Source organism: Amblyomma americanum, chromosome 4 (genome assembly GCF_052857255.1).
Source record: "Amblyomma americanum isolate KBUSLIRL-KWMA chromosome 4, ASM5285725v1, whole genome shotgun sequence".
Lineage (NCBI taxonomy): Eukaryota > Metazoa > Arthropoda > Arachnida > Ixodida > Ixodidae > Amblyomma > Amblyomma americanum.
In genome coordinates, this window is record NC_135500.1 from 74,357,154 (window position 1) to 74,376,341 (window position 19,188).

The window sequence follows — 19,188 nt, forward strand, 5'->3', positions numbered from 1 at the left end:
AAACGCATTTGAAAAGATGAGAGTCAGTTATGCGTTCCAGCTTTTCGGCACTAAAGTGCTCCAAGCTTTTCACCTGTATAAGGACACGTTAGAAGCCACTCTTGGAAGAATGGATGCAACTCAGGAATTCTTCAGGTGAAATGCCTATTTTCTCTTCTGCTACTTAATTTTAAAAGTAATGAAACCTTTGCATTATGGTTTTGTTAGCTGGAAATGATGTTTAAGTCTAACTTGGTGCAAGCAACATCTGAAGAGCTTTTTTGTGTATTTCAGCAAAATCCACCAGCTGATATCTGTGATGACTTCACGGTTCCCTGCGGAAGCCCTCCGGCCAGATTCTCGGGCAACAGCTGTGCTGCAGGATTTTTTATCCTATCTTAAAGCATGGGAGGAGCATGTAAAAGGGACAGGTGGCTTTGTGAGTGAGCCCACGGCAACAGGTCTGCGTGTAACCATTTCAAGCACATTAGGCTTGCTAGATTACCTTACAAGAAAAGTAGGTTTTAAGTACCTAATGACCTCCAAAACTAGTCAAGACCCTCTTGAAAACCTTTTTGGGATCGTTCGACAGTCTTCTGGCAGTAATGACCACCCAACACCAAGTCAATTTCTAGTTATCATTAACTGCTTGTCATTTTATGGGCTAGTAAAATGTGCCAGTCAAGGTAACTGTCAGCAGGACGAACTGGGCTCCCTCCTGGAAGTTGACAGCCTGCCAGACACTGCGCAGAATGCAGCAGACTTTCATCTGCCAATGAGTGCTGCTAAGAGCATGCACACAGCTCCATCCTCCCAAGACCACAACCAGCACATTGCCAGCAGTGACTCAAGAATAATTTTTCACATCGCTGGCTATGTTGCAAGAAAATGCGTTTTAAAAACTAATTGCCAAGACTGTCTGACCCTTCTCACTATGCCTGCCCCAGATGAAACTTTCCAGCTTGCGAGGCTGACAAAGTTTCGTGACAATGGAGGGCTCCTCTATCCAACTGGTCGCTTATTTGGTTTCATAAAGGAGCTTGAGGACTTGTTCACAGGCTGCTTCTCCCATGGACAGCTGCACTCTGACAGCATTTTAGATGTGCTGACAGTTGTCAAAGCCAGACTTGGCCAAGAGGTTGGTTGTTCCAGTCATGCTTCCACCCTTTCTCCAAATATAATCAAATTCTATGTCACTACACGACTTCACTTCTATGTTAAAAGTATAAATACTGACAAGTCGGGGAAGCGCCAAAAGGCAAAGCACTTGAAGTTGAGCCGCTGCTCTTGAAATGTGCATGCTGTCTGCATTGTCTACTTGTTGCATTGTGCTTGTCAAGATAATAAACTTTTGTTAAAGTTGTTCAACCAACATTTTGTTTGCATTTTTTTTCTCGTTTTCTTTCATAAAATATTTCCTTAAAAATAAGTGTGGCTATACCAACATCACTGTCTGGAAAGGCAGATATAGGAAATTATGCAGTATGTTAGTGTCGGGAAAATTAAATGCGTTTTATGTTGGAATAATGTAGAGCAACGACTGATGTATAGGCGCATGTTTTCTGGCACATATGTGACAAGCTACAGCATGGAAGGTGTTTTAAACGGTTTACCTTTTGTTTCAACATTCATGTGCGATTAAAACTTCATATCTATGCTGCTTAACATTTCATTGATATACCTCTATTTTTCTTCCACAATATGCTCAGCGAGAGTCAAATAGGTAGGTATACAGGAAAGGCATCGTTCCAAAGGTGCCTGAATTGCTGTAAGGACTGCAAATAGGGTAACGCCGAAAACGAATTTCTGCACGCGCGCAACTCGATAACACCGCGACATATGGATCACTTACCTTCTAATCAAAGACAGCAGTAAAACTGCTGTCTTTGACAAGAATGTAAGTGATTCATTTGTTATGTCGCGCTATTATTGAGTAAATATACCCAAACTTGCTGTCAATGGAGAGGAACCCCACAGCCTTTTACTCGGCGCAAGACGCGAGTTTTCGATACGAGTGCAAGCTCAGCAAAGCCAGCGTTACAAAAATGGTGATTAAAGAAACTTTTCCCTCATGAAAAGAAAGACGAAGTACTACTGACAAACAAGCATACTGTCCAAGCTCTTTATTTATATGAGAAACGAGCATTCAAGAAATTAGACCGTTTCTACAGCGGCGACCACGTACCTTTCGCACGGCCAAAGCGCGGCCGCTTACATTGAATACAGTGGTGGCGCCATCTAGCAGGCGAGACGTAAACCGCGACAGCGGATGGAGCTCAGTCAGCCCACTACTATAGTAGTTCTAGTCTAGTTCACTTTAGCGACGGCTCGGAGCGGGAGCTGTGTTTGTCAACACAGCGACTCACCCAAACAGCCAAGCGGGGGCCACCCCCTCTCTCATGCAGACGGAGGGGAGACCGTCGAGCGGCAGAGAGGGGGAGGCTGCTGTCGTCAGCCCCGCTGACACTATGGTGGCTGTAAGGGGAAGTGTGACGGGCGGGCGTAGGCGCGCCTTGCTTGGGAGAGCGCGAAACGCGATGAAAACATCGCGGAGCCGCTAGGGGCGCTGCAGTGCGGCTGGTGTGCCACGGCACGCAGACGACGCGCTGCTAAGCCAGGCGCAGCTGTATAGCTTGTTTTCTTTCCCACGTGTGGTGCGTGTTTTGCTCCGTGTGTGATCTCGCGTTTCTCTGGTGCTGGAATTTCGTGCATGAACACAGTGTGTAATGTACCGAAAAAGGTCAATATGGCATCAAAAGCACGAACGTGCTTTGTACCGGGGTGCAAAAGTGGATATAGATCCTGCCCAGTGAAGGCTTCTCTTTTCCGAGCACCGATTGCTGCAGCGCGACGAGAACTGTGGGCTCGAAATATCAAGAGGGCCGACAAGGAGCTCACTTCAGACTGTGTAGTGTGTGAACGCCACTTTGAGGAGAAGTTTATTGAAAGGACTTTTCGACATGTGATCGGCGGAAAGGCGGTCGACATTCCACGCGATAGGCCCCATCTCAAAGACGACGCTGCTCCCACGGTATTTCCGGACGCTCCCAAGTACTTCACAAAGAAAGCCCCGACCAAACGTAAGGAAAGAAATCTGTGCGAACAAAAAGCACCCTCTTCGAAACGAAGGAAACTGCACGCGGTAGCCGACGCGCAACTGCCAACGCAGCAAGACGCTGATGATTCTATCGTGGCCGTTCCAGATGCACAGGACGACTCTCAGGAAGCAGATCTGCACTATTTTTGCGGAAATCTTAACTTGCCTGACGGCTGCTGGAGCAAGCTTCGCTTGTCGGCGGAGTCAGACACTGTTTACATCGGTGTCTGTGAGCGGGGTGGAGATAATATCGCACACATGCTGCTGCCAAAGTTGATAAAGTTTCGCCGGCAAAGGAACCAGGTGGGACCCGTACTTTGCTCTGTTTTTGTGCGAGGAAAGCTGCACTCGGAGTGCGTCGTGACGTCGTCAGCCGAGGCGCAAGCGGTCGTTGATCACACGCATTCACTGGTAATGTGTACAGGTAGTGGGATGACGCCGGCAAATACAAGGCGATATGTGGCGTTTGGGGCATTCTATTTTGCCACCAGCTGCACTCTGACATGCAAAGGGCAAGGTCCTTGCGTTCCTTGCAAGTATTTGAGAAAGTTGGTACAAAACCAGGTCTCACGAAAAAAGTTGTGTGGAATCCGTACTAACCGCCTAAAAAAGCATGCACATACTCGCCGTCGTTTGCAAACCGTCCAGAAAAAGCTGAGGAACACCACCAGAGAGCTGGAAGAAATGCGGTTAGCGAATAAAAATACGGCTACCGAGATTCTCAATGACCGCATCAAAGCACTGCCCCCAAAGCAACAGCAAGCTGTTATGACCTGCTTCAAAGCAGCGGCAAGAAAATCCACTTGCGGAATGAGATATGAGAAGGACTGGATCCTGGAATGTGTGCTGATGCGCATGAGGAGTCCAAAGCTTTATGAGCACCTGCGCAAGCAGAAAATTCTCATCTTGCCAAGCCGGACATGCCTCCAACGCTACATACAGAATTTCAAAAGTGGCTTCGGGTTCAACGAGAATGTATTCAAGGCCCTTGCTCTAGAAACTGGGGACATGGATATCAACGCTCGACATGGTGGCATTGTCTTTGATGAGATGAAGCTGTCCGAGCACTTTAGCGTCAATACGGCAGGTAAGCGCAGCACTTAACCAGTTGACCGCTAGGAGCTAGTATAAAGTATAACTGGTTTACCATTTGCTTGTGCTGTCATTAGGTCATTGTATACTACATGTCTACATGTTGTAGGTGCAGTTCAAGGATTCGTGGACCTGGGGAAGTTCACGCCGGAAGATGAAATGACAACTCCCGCAGACCATGGGATGGTGATGCTCTTTCAACCGTTTCAAGGTGTGTGACTGTCTATTCCTATTATATTTGCGTTTATCAGTGTGCACCGCAGATGTGTATATGCCCATTTTTGCAGCACACAAAATATGCCTTGAAGACACCTCTCACACCGAAAATACTTAATCAGTCTTCTACAAATGGCAGCAATTTTTGTTTCAAAATATTCGATCTATTGCCTATGTGGCATTTTTCTTTTGCAGGTGACTGGACACAAATTCTGGGTGTCTTTTCCTCGAAAGGCAACATTAAGGCGGAGATGCTGTCCAAGCTTTTACTTGAAGCAATTATACTGACAGAACAGGCCGGCCTTTTCGCTGACTTCGTGACCTGTGACGGAGCAACATGGAATCGCAGTATGTGGAAGTCATTTGGAATCACTGGTGAGGAACTGCAGGAACTACAATTTTCTTAGTGCGATACAGACGCATGCATACGAGATAGATGATCAGCACACCTAGTGCTTTCTCGTTGGATTGATGTCGTAAGCAGTTGGGATGATATGTGCCAGAGCCATAGTAGGCGAGGTGGTGATCAGTACGAATTTGCCTTTCAGCATCCTCTGGCCACATCAAATGCAAGACAACGCATCCTGTGGACGCCACAAGGGAGCTGCACCTTTGCTCTGACTTCCCTCATTTAGTGAAGTGTGTTAGAAATTCATTTGTATCTACAGGCTTCACAACCCCAGACGGCCGTGCATGCATTCAGCACATAGAATGTGCATGGGAAAAAGATAATAATTCTCTAACATTAAAAGCAATGCCACACCTAACTAAGGCGCACATTCGGCCCAACTGTTTTGAAAAAATGAAAGTTAACTTGGCATTCACTTTGTTCAGTGAGGAAGTACTGAAGGGTATGTTCGTCTACAAAGCCCACTTGCAGCGGGAAACCAGTTCAGTGGCACCTACCGAGGAGCTTGTCAGGCGGATGAGCCGCCTTGTATCCACGATGACTTCGAGAACACCTCGTGAGGCACTGAGACCAACATCACAGCGTGTTGCTGACCTTGAGGCTTTCCTTGTTTTTTTGAATGACTGGGAAGCAGCAGCCAAGGGGTGTTGAGGAGGCTTTATCAGCAAAAGCACTGCAGAAGGCCTCCGAGTGACCATCTGCAGCGCATTATCCCTTCTCAATTATGTGACGTCGTTAGGCTTCAAGTACTTGCTAACATCAAGACTGAGCCAGGACAGGTTGGAAAATTTGTTTGGCATCATCCGACAATATTGTGGTACCAATGACCATCCCAGCCCTGGCCAGTTTCTGTTAACTGTAAATTGCCTGAGCTTCTATAACCTTGCGCGTCCACCTAAGTCCGGGAACTGCTCAGGAGAACTGGTTAATGCGCTCCTTGAGACACCAGGGCCTGAGCGTGATTACACTATTGGCATGTGCGAAATTATAGAAGACATGCTTGAAGTTGGCAATATTGATGGCGCTGGCAGCGTGATTAAGTCTTGTCTGAGCAGTGACCACAGCAGCTATGTCGTCGAAGTGAGTGACAGCCGCCTCATATATTACATGGCTGGATATGTGGCGAGGAAATTCAGAAGGAAATATGCTTGTGAACAATGTGCCTCAAGCCTGACAATCAGCAAAGACGTGGCTGAGCAAGATGTCAATAGTTCTTACACTCAGCGCTTTGACAAGGGGGGCCTTTTGTACCCAGGTAGTGAGCTCGCCCGACTTGTTTCTGTGCTAGAGGAAGCCTTTACACTGTTCTTTTCCACGCAACAGCTGTACACTTTCAGCATTCATGATTTCGTGCAATTTTTGAGCAGTGTACACCTTGAGCAAGTTGGTTGTGAGGTGCATTGCAAAGAGCTGACAGCAAAAATTATTCAGTTCTTTGTGATCACGAGGCTGCATTTTTTCACAAAGTCATTAAATAAAGATAAAGCGCTGCAAAGGGAGCGCCAGAAGCACCTGAAGCTCAGAAGAGTTAAATAGGCTGGTGCATCTTTTCCGTGTTTTTTCCAGTTTTTCCTTCAAATAAACTTCACACCTTGTCCTGTTCATTGTTCTGTTGTGTTGAGCTTTCCTTATTTGTTATGATCCACATTTCTCACTCGATTTCAAAACCACGCAACACGCGGTGTTACCCACTTAGTTGTGTGTCGAGAATGCGTAATACTGGTAATACTCCTTACTTCTGTCTGCTGAGAAAGTACACTGTAAATAGCATGTAACGCCTGCGGATATTCCAAACTTCGTAAGTCGAGACAGGAAATATGAATGTACATGCAGAATTTACAAAACACATGGTGTAGCGGACCGAAAGCAAAGGGGGCAAATAAAAGCGTAGCACTATCGTCATCCTCCGCCTTCATCGGCGCAAAATCCGCCGCCGCAAAGCACACCAGCGTCCTGTAGCGCCACCTGTCGTCTTCATCGCTAATCTGAGCAGCCTTTCCCACCCCGGCCGTCACACTACCCCCTACAGCCACCATACTGACACGGAAGCAGCCGGCCGGTGCGCGCCGCGACGAGGGGAGAAGCCCTTGTTTGTCAACACGGCGCCTCAGAGCGCGCAGCATCCAGCGCGCGGGGACGGCTGTGACCCGGAGGCAGCCTGCGACCTCGTGCCTTGGAGGCTGCAGACTACCAAGGCCCAGCGGAGGCGCAGTGCTGCCCTAGCCGGGGCGGCAGCCGCGGTTCGAGTCCCGGAAGACATCCAGGGGACCGTGCTCTTCCGCCCAGCCCAGCGGGGTACCACCTTCACGAGGGACCAAGGCTGGGAACTGGCGGAGGAGCTGGGATCGCGGCCTGGTTAGAGATGTGAAGGCCTGAAAAAAACACTGCAATTTTGGAAAAAAAACCGGTTTTTTTCGTTTTTTTTCAGACGAGAAAAAATGAAAAAAAAGCATCGAAAATTTCACAATGCAATTTCAAGGTTTTATGATTGCTTGCTTTCAGTTTAGGTTTTTGCTGTGAAAATCATTACAGCGTGCATCTTTGAACGATTGGAGAGCAGCCGCCATCGCCGGTGCCAGGCAGTGGTTTTAAAACGTTCGTGCTGCGAGTACGCGGGTTGAAGGCCAGGTCACATATAAGATCGAGGCTTGACTTAAAAACACACTGATACTTGAACTCACGGCTGAAGTAGACCAGAATGGCTGCAAATTCTACAGCGCGACACACACGGCATAAATAACGTAGGCTGCTGTGCACGTAATCGGTTTTAGCCAAATAGAAACCTTGCTTTCTGGGTAGGACGGCTACACAGTAACACCTGAAACTCTGGTAACACTAAGCGAGATCAAGCGTGATGGACTCGCACTGCCATCTAACGAAATGTAGGCGCAACAAAGCTGAACCATTAAGTACTACAGAGAATATCGTCTACAGTGGACAGGGCTGCAGAGTGCTGCCATCTGTATTCTGACAAAACAAACGCAAGCACGATTACTCGGAGTGCATGCCGCTTTGTTAGCGTGGTACACGGTTCTGGCTGTGACAATGGTTCGCCCGCGGTCGAATGTTTGGGAACACTTTTCTGTGTGCGAAACGTCCACTGGCGGGACAAAGCGAGCAGTATGCAAGTACTGCAGTGTTCAGCATGGATTTCCGAACGCCACACGTTTGACAAGGCACCTGTTGGCGTGTAAGAAATGCCCGCTGGACATCAAGGAAATTTGCAGCAAGGAAACGAACGCCAAACATCCTGCTGGTGTGTCAACTCAGTCATCAATTGAAGCAAGTGAGTCAGAATTCTGCAAACACGATGAAGAGCAGCCATTGCCAAAAAAATTGAACATTGGAGAGCAGCTTTTAAGATGCTTCGACCGTCGTATTCTCTGCCTTCTCGACACCTTCTGAGTGGACCTCTGCTGGACTCGGAGTACACTCGAGTGAAGCAACACGTCGAGCAAACCGTGAGAAACGCTTCGTGTCTGACACTGTTGACAGATGGATGGACGAACATTCGTGGCGAGGCAGTCATGAATTTCGTCGTGGCAACGCCAAAGCCATTCTTCTACTCAGCTGTTGAAACAGGCCAAAATCGTCACACTGCGGTGTATGTTGCTGCCGAGATCTGCAAAGTGATTGAATCGCTGGGAAGCGATAAAGTAGTGGCGCTAGTCACAGACAATGCCAGCAACATGCAAGCAGCCTGCAGTATTGTTGCAAGCAAATACGAGCATATCACATGCATTGGATGTGCAGCTCACGGCCTGAACCTGCTTTTGAATGATTTGATGAAACTAAAGACATTGGAGGATGTCCATCGTACGGCAAGGCAAGTTATAAAGTACGTGAAGCGTACCCACATCGTTGCTGCGACGTTGCAGGAGAAACAAGAATCAATAGATGGTAAAGGGAGATCCGAAACTCTAAAGCTTCCGAGCAAAACAAGGTGGGGAGGCATGGTTCTGTCACTTCAAAGCCTCTTGAGAAACAAGGAAGCCCTTCAGCAGACCGTGATATTAAGTGACCTCAAAGTTAATAAGTCCGTGCGAGAAACTGTTTTGGACGAAGACGCTTTCTGGAAGTCCGTGCAAAGCTGCCTGCTCCTCATTACACCAATTGCGTCAGCCATAACCTCACTAGAGTCGGACAATGCTCTGCTGTCCGACGTTCCAGAAGCCTTCCATTCCATTAGAATTGAACTTGCAGCAAACCTGGCGACCTCCGCGTTGACAAGCGAGGAACAGATTCGAGCGAAAGAAATGATCACCAGGCGCGAAAAGCTTTGTTTGCGACCGGTCCACATTGCTGCTAATTTGCTGGATGCAAGATATAGAGGAAGACACCTGGACGATGCGCAGATTGCAGACAGTTTTGAGTGGATATCTCAGCAAGCAGGGCACCTTTCACTGGACATCGGTAAACTGATTTTCAACGTAGCAGAGTACAGGACATCCGCAGGAATATGGTCCAGGACAGGGGTCTGGGACTCAGCGAAGCACGTGGCCCCATCTACCTGGTGGCAAGGCCTTTGCACCAACCAGCCGCAAACTCCTCTGGCTTGCCGACTGCTGCAGATACCACCATCATCCGCCGGCTGCGAACGAAACTGGTCACGTTTCGGAAACATCCATACAAGGATTCGCAACAGGCTTTCAGGGGAACGCGTTCGAAAGCTTGTGTATGTGCAGTCGAACCTAGCTGTGGACACAACTTCAATCCCTGCTGCTGCGCGTAGTGCCGCATCCAGCGACAGTGATTCTGAGTCCGATATGGGGTGACTTATAGATCAGGTTTCATGTTCCCATTCTCGGTGCAATAGAACAAGAAGTTCGTTCCACAAATATGATATTTATACCTTCATATTCGCCTCAACTGCAAATCATTATTTATCTTCGCGGTGCAATAGAACAAGAAGTTCGTTTCACAATATGACATCTACAACTGCATATTCGACTCAACTTCGGAGCATTATTATTGATCGTTGTGTTTTTGCATATAAATTTGTTTTTGTCACGTTTTGCAAAATTTCCAATTTTTTATGAAAAAAACCCTGAAAAAAACGGTTTTTTTCATGCCATTCAAAATTTCTTGAAATTTTGCATCTCTAGGCCTGGTGTCCTGGCGGTCCGGGTCAACACTCGGCGCGGCGTTGTGGCTGCGGACGTGGGGAGCGATGCTGCCCTGCGCGAGCTGCTCGCCATGAGCGTCATACGTGGCGTGGCAGTAAGCGCGAGGGAGCCCGCCCCGCGCAACCACTGTTCCGGCCTCGTTTTCGGGGTGGACGGGCGCCGGACAGTGGAGCAGCTGCTCGCCGCGACCGAGTCGGCTGTGCCGATCGTGTCGGCGTCGCTCACGGACTCGACGCTCACGGTCCGGTTCGCGGCGCCGACACCACCAGCCCATATCTCCATCCACAGGACGCGCCTGGCTGTGAGGCCCTGCAGGCCACGACCGCTGCAGTGCGGGAAGTGCGGCGGTCTTGGCCACATCACCGGGGCCTGCCGAGCTCCAGTCCGCTGCATCCGCTGCGGGGGCCCCCATGACCAGGGCGCCTGCTCGAGCCGCAAGCCGCGCTGCATCAACTGCGGCGGGCCACACGCGGCCTCGGACCCCGTGTGCCATCATTGGCAGCGCGAGAGGCATGTGGCCACCCTGCTTGCCACATCGCAGGTGCCACTGTCTCGACGCGCGGTCCGGGGCGTGGTGGCGGCGGAAACGGCGACCCAGGGTCCCCCGCAGCGACCTACTACATCGCCTGCTGCTCTCTCCTATGCGCAGGTGGTGAAGGGCGGACGGAGCAATCGCAGCCAGCAGCCTCCACAGCGGGACCGGCAGAAACCGGGCCCGCGCGCGTCCCGCCAGGCACCAAAACGCGCACCCGCTGCCAAAGCCCCAGGCCAGCCTCCGGACGCACGGGACCGCGAGATCAGCCAGCTTAGGCTGGCCTTGCGGGCTCTCAGCTCCCTGCTTCCGGAGGGCTCAGAGGGTCGCCGGGCCTGCTTAGAAGCTGCAGGCTCTCCTCCACTGGATGCCGACAACCATGGCTAGTCGCCGGGCCCCCCCACGGATCCCCACCATTCTCCAGTGGAACGTGCGGTCTCTTGCGGCGCGGTATTCCGAGCTCCGCGTGCGGATAGCGGAGAGCTCGCCGGAAGTTATCGCGCTGCAGGAGACGTATGTGCGCGTCCACGACGGGGACCCCCAAGGGCGACTACCTGGATATGTCGGCTACCACTCACCAACATCATGTGAGGAGCTGACCTGTGCAGCAGTGCCATGCGGCGATCGCTCCCATCCGCCTGGGAAATCGCGGTGCGCGTTGTATGTGCGGCGGGACGTGCAACATACTCTTGTCGGCTCGGCGGCGGCGACATCCGATGCACAGGAGTGTGTGGTGGTGACAGTGCGCGTCGGTGGTGTTGACACGTCGGTGGCATGTTTATGTGCGCCCAGTTGTCGCGTGGAACGCGCTGTTGTTTCGTGCAGTGTCGTCGTGTTGTGCCCCGCGCCAAATCATCTGTGGCGACTTTAATGCGCACCACAGTGCGTGGGGATGTGCGCGTCACACAGCGCGAGGAGACGACCTGCACGACGCAGCCACGCAGCTGGGACTCACCGCCCTGAACACCGGCGAGCCCACCTTTCGACGACGCGGAACACCCGGCTCCTGCATCGACGTTGCATTCGCATCCAGAGGCATCGAGGCGACATGGCACCGATCACCATCTCTCTGGGGCTCAGACCACTACTCCATCCTGATTGAGCCCACTGCAGTGGAGGCGCGCGCCAAACGAACCTACTCCATTGTCAACTGGAGCGCGTTCAGGCAGGCTGTAGACGAGGCGGCTGCCTCAGGCGCGCCCTTCTTCACCAGCTTGGTCCGGAGCACGGTGGAAGAATATTATAGGTGTCGGAACGGCGGCGCTTGGAGCGGAGCGGCCGTAGGGTGCCTCGATGCGCGCGCCCTCTCCGCCGCTCCGTGCAGGGTGGAGCCATCCTTTGACAGGGTCAGTGCCGCCGCCGCGGAAGAGGGCAGCCATATTTGAGCCCACTCCTCGCTTCCCCACGGGACCACGGGCCGGTTGCACGTGCGTGGTCGCGCGTCCGCCCGGTCGCAGTTTTCTTCGGTTTCAAAACTCGCAAGATGCCTGGCTGTTGCGTGCCACTGTGCTCAAACCACTCCAGAAATGGCTGGAGAATGTTTTCATTCCCAAGAGACCCTAAAAGAAGGCTCCTCTGGACGGTGAAGATAAAGCGGGACAAATGGCAGCCTGCGAACTCTTCGCGCATATGCAATGTAAGTACAGTGATTATTTGGACGGTTGCGATTTTTTGTAGTTATGTCTGTCGCTGCAGGTTTACATTTAATATGTGCGCTGGAAGTTGTGTTAGTGTTCCTGGAAAGGCTGTAACTACGCACGCTACGTGACTACATCTTTTATGAAACATATATAAGGAGGAATTATACAGCAGATGAGTGGCGGAAAATCATTTTCATAACTCGCAGGTGTGGACATGGATTTTGTATTTCTGTGCACAGGCTAATAAACACAACTAACGGTAATATTAGTTATATAGAGTGAAGCGTTGCAGAAGCACTCGGCATTTATGCAATAACAGACTGCTTGCTTGTAGTCGGTTAGCTTAGAGCCGACAGGTTCTTGATTAATTTTTCAAATGGCCCTAAAAGCAAACGCATCAAGAGACATGCGTCAGAAGCGTCAGAAACTTTGACAATAGTTTTGTAGAGTTTTTATTTGTTCCAAGGCTGTTTGACGAAGCCAGGAATTAGTTACTTTTGGTAAAACTCCCGTGAATGTGAGCTTTCGTATATAGTAGCTTCGCTAAGAACTTGTTGCTTCTATCTGGCATTTCTAACGTTGGCGCAGTTATTGTGCAGTGCCGGCTATTTCCCTTGTGCGCAGCCATTATTAGTCTGACTTTTAGGATTTGATAAATGCAGCTGCCGAGTGTGCGCGACTCCTTAACATCGCTGGAGCAGTGCCAGAACTTGTGTATCTTTCAAAAGGGGCATTTCTTTCTGTTTGTACTACATACTGGACGCCTGAATTAATTTTCTTATGCAGGCCCATTTCGAAGACCACTGCTACGAGAATCACCGCGCGGATGGAAGGAAGCTGCTAAAGTCAAACGCTGTTCCAACCATTTTTTCGTTCAGACGTAAGTTGCACTATATTTTATTATTGATGGCAAATATGATGTGCATCACTGTTGTGACTCATGAGTTAGAATAATAGCGCTTAAAATCTGGCCTTCTAAATGCAGTACCAATTGCATTACCAATTGCAATTTTAAAACTTTGTCATTGAAATTGTGCCTGTTGCCAAATGTTTGGGAGTGCTCTTTGAACAGCACACGTCTTGGGATCTGCAAGTAGATACAATCATTAGGAAAATATCCAGAGTATCCGGAGTACTTTCTAAATTGAGACATTGCCTCCCTACATGTGTAAAACGCTTTATATATAACTCTCTTTTTATGTCAATAATAAACAACTGTTATTTAGTCTGGGGGACAACCACTTTATCAAACATTAATCAGTTACATATAATACAAAAGAAGGCTGTTCGAGCGATCATGAATGTCCCATACCTTGCTCATTCCGAACCACTATTCAGGGAGTTAAAATTAGTGCCGCTTCCTGAACTTTATCACCATACTCTCAGAAAGCGTTATCAAACAGGTATCAGAAAGAAAAACAAAACTCTTGAAATTATATCGAGTCTAACACTAAACAGAAATGTTCGGGACACTCGCTATCACGAGACTTGGGAGGTTCCGTGTAACCGCACAAAATATGGTGACCAGATGCTGCGATTTCAACTGCCGAAATTACTTAACTGATTACGCACACATATATATATATATTTTTTTTTTTTCAAGTTACGACGCGTTCGCCTCTGTGTTTTTTGCACTTATTTATTGACTGTTTGTTCAGATGTGTGGTGATATTGTTACTTTCCTATCATTATTTTTTGTATGCAAAGTGTTACCTGCCTAGTTTTTTTGCACAAGTTCTTTTCATTGATTTCATGTCTTGCTCATATCTAATGTATATTTGCACTGCTGTGTCGCTGTCAAGAAGACGGTCAGTGGGCGCTGCCAAGCCCTATTTTTGTGGCTTTTTGCCCACTGTCCGTGACATCAGTGTCTGTGGGTATTGATGTTGAAATAAATTGGAATTGGAATTGAATTGGAATTGGAACTTTTCAAGCTTAAAATTTTCGCTTTTAGGTTATGGTTCGCGCAGCTATGAAATAACTGCCGACACTGAGCAATTCTGACGAACTTCACTCATTTCTGCTCTTGCATTTCCTTTTGTTTGTGCAGCTATGGTCCACCACCAAAGAAAGGCTCCTAAGGAGAGAGGCACACCCGCTCTACCAACTACATCAAACTCAACAGTGCAGGAACAAGGACCTGGCGTTTTTGCGGATTGCGATGAGCCTGGGGGAACGAACTTAAGTGAAGAGGTTGTCTATCAGCCTAGCGATGGACAAACAGAGCAAAATGAAGGCTGCGATGCACATTCATCCAGTAGTTGTTGCGCTCAACTGAGAAAACAACTGGAAGATGTGAGAAAGAACCACAGACAACTTCAAGAAGTGCATAAAAAAGCCAACTTGACTATTAACTCTCTTAGAAAGAAGGTGCGAAAGCTAAAAAGCGCCGTAGAGCACTTTAAAAAAAGGATAAAATTTTTAAATAAAGATCAAGTTCGTGCACTTTCCCGAAAAAGCAACAAGGGAAGCATCTGGTCGCCGCAGACTATTAAACAGGGGCTTCAACTGAAGTTTTCTTGTGGGAAGTCTGGTTACAGAACTCTCAGACAGCTCGGCTATCCACTTCCGGCAGAAAGAACTCTATCTCGTCGCCTCCACTGGCTCAAGTTCTCACCAGGAATTCTTACAGACGTTGTAGAACTTCTCCAAGCGAAGGCACAAGGCATGGAAGATGTAGAAAAAGACTGCGTCCTCTTTATCGATGAGATGGAGATTGCCAGAGGGTTTCAGCTTGACCGCGCTGAAGACATTGTGTATGGGGGAGTGACATTGCCACAAAAGCCAGATGAGCCTGCTAATCACGCTCTGGTGTTTATGGTTGGAGGTCTCAACCAGCGATGGAAGCAGGTGATAGCTTATCATTTCACTGGAAGCCATGTGGATGGCCGCACGCTCAAGGACATTGTTCTGCAAGTTGTCCAACTCTGCGCCGATATTTCCCTCAGAGTTCGGGTTGTAACGTCCGATATGGGCGCCTCAAATCGAGCGATGTGGCGTGAGCTGGGATTTTCTAGCCACCGAAATTCGAAGACAACCTGCTCAATACCACACCCTTCGCTCAATGATATGGAGTTGTTCTTCAACGCAGACGCTGCTCATGTTTTGAAGAATATTAAAGGTCAGTTGATAACATCTCATGCATTTACATTAAGTGAAGCAACAGCCAGCCAGTGCGATCTTCCCTCACGTGAAGTGAAACTGGATCATGTGCATGCTGTGCTGGAGTTTGACAAGGAAAGGGAGCTAAAGCTCGCACCGAAGCTCTCTGAAGCCCATGTCTCATCTGGACATTTTACGAAAATGAAAGTCGGACTTGCCGTGCAATTTTTCAGAGAAGCTCCCAGTGCAATCCGATACCTCATCAAGGAAAAAGTGCTGGACATAGAGGCAGAAACAACAGCTTGGTTTTTAGAGCTGGTATCAAGATGGTACGCATTAATGTCGTCGCGTCATCCATCTGTTGCCCTAAGTCTGCACGATGTGGCGAAGCATCATAGAGCTCTGGAAACTCTAAACCTGGCTCTAAACACCTTTCAAGGGATGAGCATGGGCAGCACGTCTCAGTGGAAGCCATCGCAGGCGGGCCTCCTGATCTCCACAACGGTCGTGCTTCGCCTGCAAGACATTCTTTTGAACTCGGAGGGCTACAGCTTCTTACTCACCAGCAGGCTGCTACAAGATTGCCTTGAGAATCTTTTCTCTGTGGTTCGTCTCAGGAAGCCTGTCCCAGACGCCTATGATATGAAATGCGCACTGAAACTTGTGTGCATAAGCCAATTTTTGCACACGCCGTCTACCACCAGCTACAGTGTTGACGATTCTGAGTACCTGGTTGACCTTCTGTCAAACGGGAAACGTGAACTCGCTGAAGCCGAGGTAAAGGAAATCGATGACTCGGAGGTTCTTTTCATTGAAGCGCTAACATCGACTGAATGCAGCATTCTGTTCCATATTGCCGGATTCCTCGTTAAAGGTATTCTGAAAGCCATAAATAATTGCGAGCAGTGCAAAGCTACTCTGCTCGGTTCTAGTGACGCTGAAAATGCATATCTCACAAGGCTGAAGGAGTACCTCGAAAATGGCGACAACCTGCATTACCCCAGTCCTGAAGTGATGAAAGTGCTGAAGTCGTGCGAGGAGCATTTTAAGGGCATCACAGAATGGGCGGAAAGCCTTCTAACTATGAAATCTCCAGTGCAGGCTGTGATAACATACCTAAGACAAATGGTTCCGTTTAATGTTGAAACATGCCAGGTTCACAACGAAATCATTCAGAAGTTGTTATACTCGACCTACGCTCGAACGAGGCTGCGAATTCACCTGCGACAACTGGAAGAAAAAAAAGTCAATGGACATGCAAGCAAAACGTGTGCTGGCGTCAGCTTGCCGTGAAGAGATTTGTAAATATTGTGTATAAATGTCAAATTCACCATAGTTCGCTTGTCTCCTATTTTTTGACAGTAGCTTTAATAATTTACAACATAAATAAACTGCATTATTACAACTCCTAAGTAAGTGAAATTTATGCACTTACGTTTCTCATTAACTCTTCACACTATATAAGAAAAACTTCCTCAGTCGATGAGACACGCGCATTTTCCCAATATAGGCTCTGTTGATAGATGTTATTTTTTTGCCTTTTCATGAGAGTATTTTTCACAGTCAAGTTTGCGTTCACTTAATGTTTTCGGTGAAGGTATGAAGGCGCCGAAATTATCCCATGCTTTGTTAAAGTGGTTACTTTACATGAAAAAAAGCTGCACGAATTATGCAGCTGCATTGTATATTACAGCTACAGTGCAAACTCCTGTACCACAGCATTGTTTCTTTTTTTTTTACCTGCACAAATTAACAAACAAAAACAAGCGATGCCAAGGATCAAACGACTACGAATGTCCAAGGGCCTACAGATTGCGTCCATTTGATTCTGAGGGGGTAAAATGTTTCATTAATAAGCCTTATCATTCTCAGCATTTAATATTGACTAATACGTTGCGGCGAACGAGATAAACTCTGTTTTTGCGAGTCAGCGCACTGAGTCCCAAGCAATTTACAAAACTCCGTAAGTCAGCTTTTCTGCATAAAAAAAACACCTTTACGATTGCGACGCGAACTGTCCGAGGGAGAAGAGTTGGGTGCAGCGCAAACGACTTTTATTCCTTTATGTTATGGTGTGCACGGCCAGGCGAGCACCTTGGCACAGCTGCGTTTCAAATTTCCTTCAGGAATGCAGCCCGGGGAGGGTGCATTGTAACCGCAGCAATGGCTTGGGAGAGCGGCCCCTAATCTCTTTATTGTGAAAGCAACACAGGGCAGAAGCCTGTAGGAAAGGGTTCGGCAACAATAGATGTCCCCAGCGATGCACCCTATTTCTGCCTCCAAAACCTGTTTCGCCGCGATGGTGAAGGGGCCTTCGCTGCGCAGAGAAGCTTACCTCCAGTGTTCTGAAACGAGTGGGCTCAAATATGGCGGACACTGCAGCAGACGACGCGGTTGTCCCCACCCTGCACGGAGCGGCGGAGAGGGCGCGCGCATCGAGGCACCCTAAGCGGCCGTGTCCCGCCGCGCGTGCATGCTTTGACAGTTCGCAAGCAGATGGCGTGGCGATGCAGGGGGCCTTGGTTAGCGCCGGTCAAAGCACGTGTGGGCACGTATCTTGCTTCAGTTTTGTGGACGTTGCTTTCTCGACAATCATGCAATTGTGTGCACAATGGGCAAGAAGTGTTTCGTTCCACATTGCACGACGGGATACAAAGGCTGTACCGAAAAACTGTCCCTCTTTTCCGCGCCGAAAGATGAAGAACGCTTGAATCTTTGGCGTCGAGCTATCTATCCCAAGGAAGGATCGCTGCGTTCAAGCGAACGACCACGTGTGTGTAAAGCCCTTCGAGCCCCACCTCGTGACTAAGGCATGGACAGCGCAGTACAAAGGACATGTCCTGGTGAGTGTTCCACGAAAGTCTTCATTGGCGAGTAATGCTGTGCCAACAATATTTTCCGGTTGCCCTCTGTACCTATCGAAATCACTGAAAACAAGAAAGCGGCCCGCGGAAAGACAAGCTTTGCCTTCGTCCAGAAAACGAGTCGCATCATCAACTGCCAGTAACCAGGAACGGGCCTCATGCAGTAAAGATAGTGATGGCGTTAAAGGAAGCCCGTGCCAAACATCCGCGAATGCATTCGACAACGACATGAATGTGATGGAAGGTCAAACTTCTGAAGTAATGCCTCAGCCTGTTGGTTCGTACTCATCACTGGAAACTACATGCGCCACTTTCGCAAGCTTATTCGCCGACCTGCCACGGTCATTTCTTCCATCGAGTTCTTGGGGGTATCATCTGCTTGACGTGGGAGAAGTACGAAGCGTCGTTTTCTCCCAGCTGGCGCGCACCCAAACACCTGTCGTGGTTTTGCTATCAGATGCATTCCCGCCGACACAAAGCCCTGCACCTTCTTTGGTAACCACTAAAACTGTTGAAATTCAGGAAGATATGCTGACGAAAATTGTCATGATGGGCAGGCCAGTTTCTATGGCAGATCTTGGATATGAAGGAACTTTATCAACTGCAGATGAGTAAAGGCTCTCTTAGAGCACGTGGACAACGCAAAACTCTGCGCTGGTGGACCTAATGTTTTGGAGTACCCGCATGCTGAAACAAAGTGTGCATACCTTGATATTAATCAGAAGTGGCGCCATAGAGGATGCTCTATAGTTGTTCACTCAAACTCTTCAGCATGTCACAAATGTGCAGGTCTTTCAAACGTCCTGCGGATACACCAGAAAAGAACAGAAGAAAGAAAGCGCAGGCTTCAGCCAGCTGCTGTGCGTCTCTTGCCTTCATACCAAAGCAAGGACAAAGTTGCGGTCTTGCGTCGAGCAAATTATGCTCTGAAAAGAGCGAAAAATCGTGCCATCAACAGAGTGAAGAAACTGTCAGCGGAACTTGCGGAAGCTCGCGTCAACATGCAAAAAATGTCAGAAGAACTGGAGGACAAGCTCTTCAAAACTAACATTCCTAGTGCTCAGCTGACGGTAGTGAAAGAGTGCGTAGCAGCAGCTAAGCTAGCTAACAAGAAAAGCCGCCGCTACACGG

The 19,188-nt window shown here is 48.7% G+C and overlaps 2 protein-coding genes across 2 annotated transcripts; both read left to right on the top strand.

The window, feature by feature from the left end:
• Positions 1-1,904: 1,904 nt before the first annotated feature.
• Positions 1,905-6,414, top strand: LOC144128034 (uncharacterized). The gene is made up of 4 exons (XM_077661083.1): positions 1,905-4,163; positions 4,278-4,379; positions 4,580-4,759; positions 4,933-6,414. Exons 1-4 carry the CDS (start codon positions 2,690-2,692, stop codon positions 5,442-5,444), a joined length of 2,268 nt encoding a protein of 755 aa, XP_077517209.1. The 5' UTR covers positions 1,905-2,689; the 3' UTR covers positions 5,445-6,414.
• A 5,466-nt stretch (positions 6,415-11,880) lies between these two features.
• LOC144128035 (uncharacterized) lies at positions 11,881-16,528 on the top strand. Its single transcript, XM_077661084.1, has 3 exons — positions 11,881-12,087; positions 12,878-12,971; positions 14,142-16,528. The coding sequence occupies exons 1-3, from the start codon at positions 11,935-11,937 to the stop codon at positions 16,484-16,486; spliced, it is 2,592 nt and encodes an 863-aa protein (XP_077517210.1). The 5' UTR covers positions 11,881-11,934; the 3' UTR covers positions 16,487-16,528.
• The last annotated feature ends 2,660 nt before the right edge of the window (positions 16,529-19,188 follow it).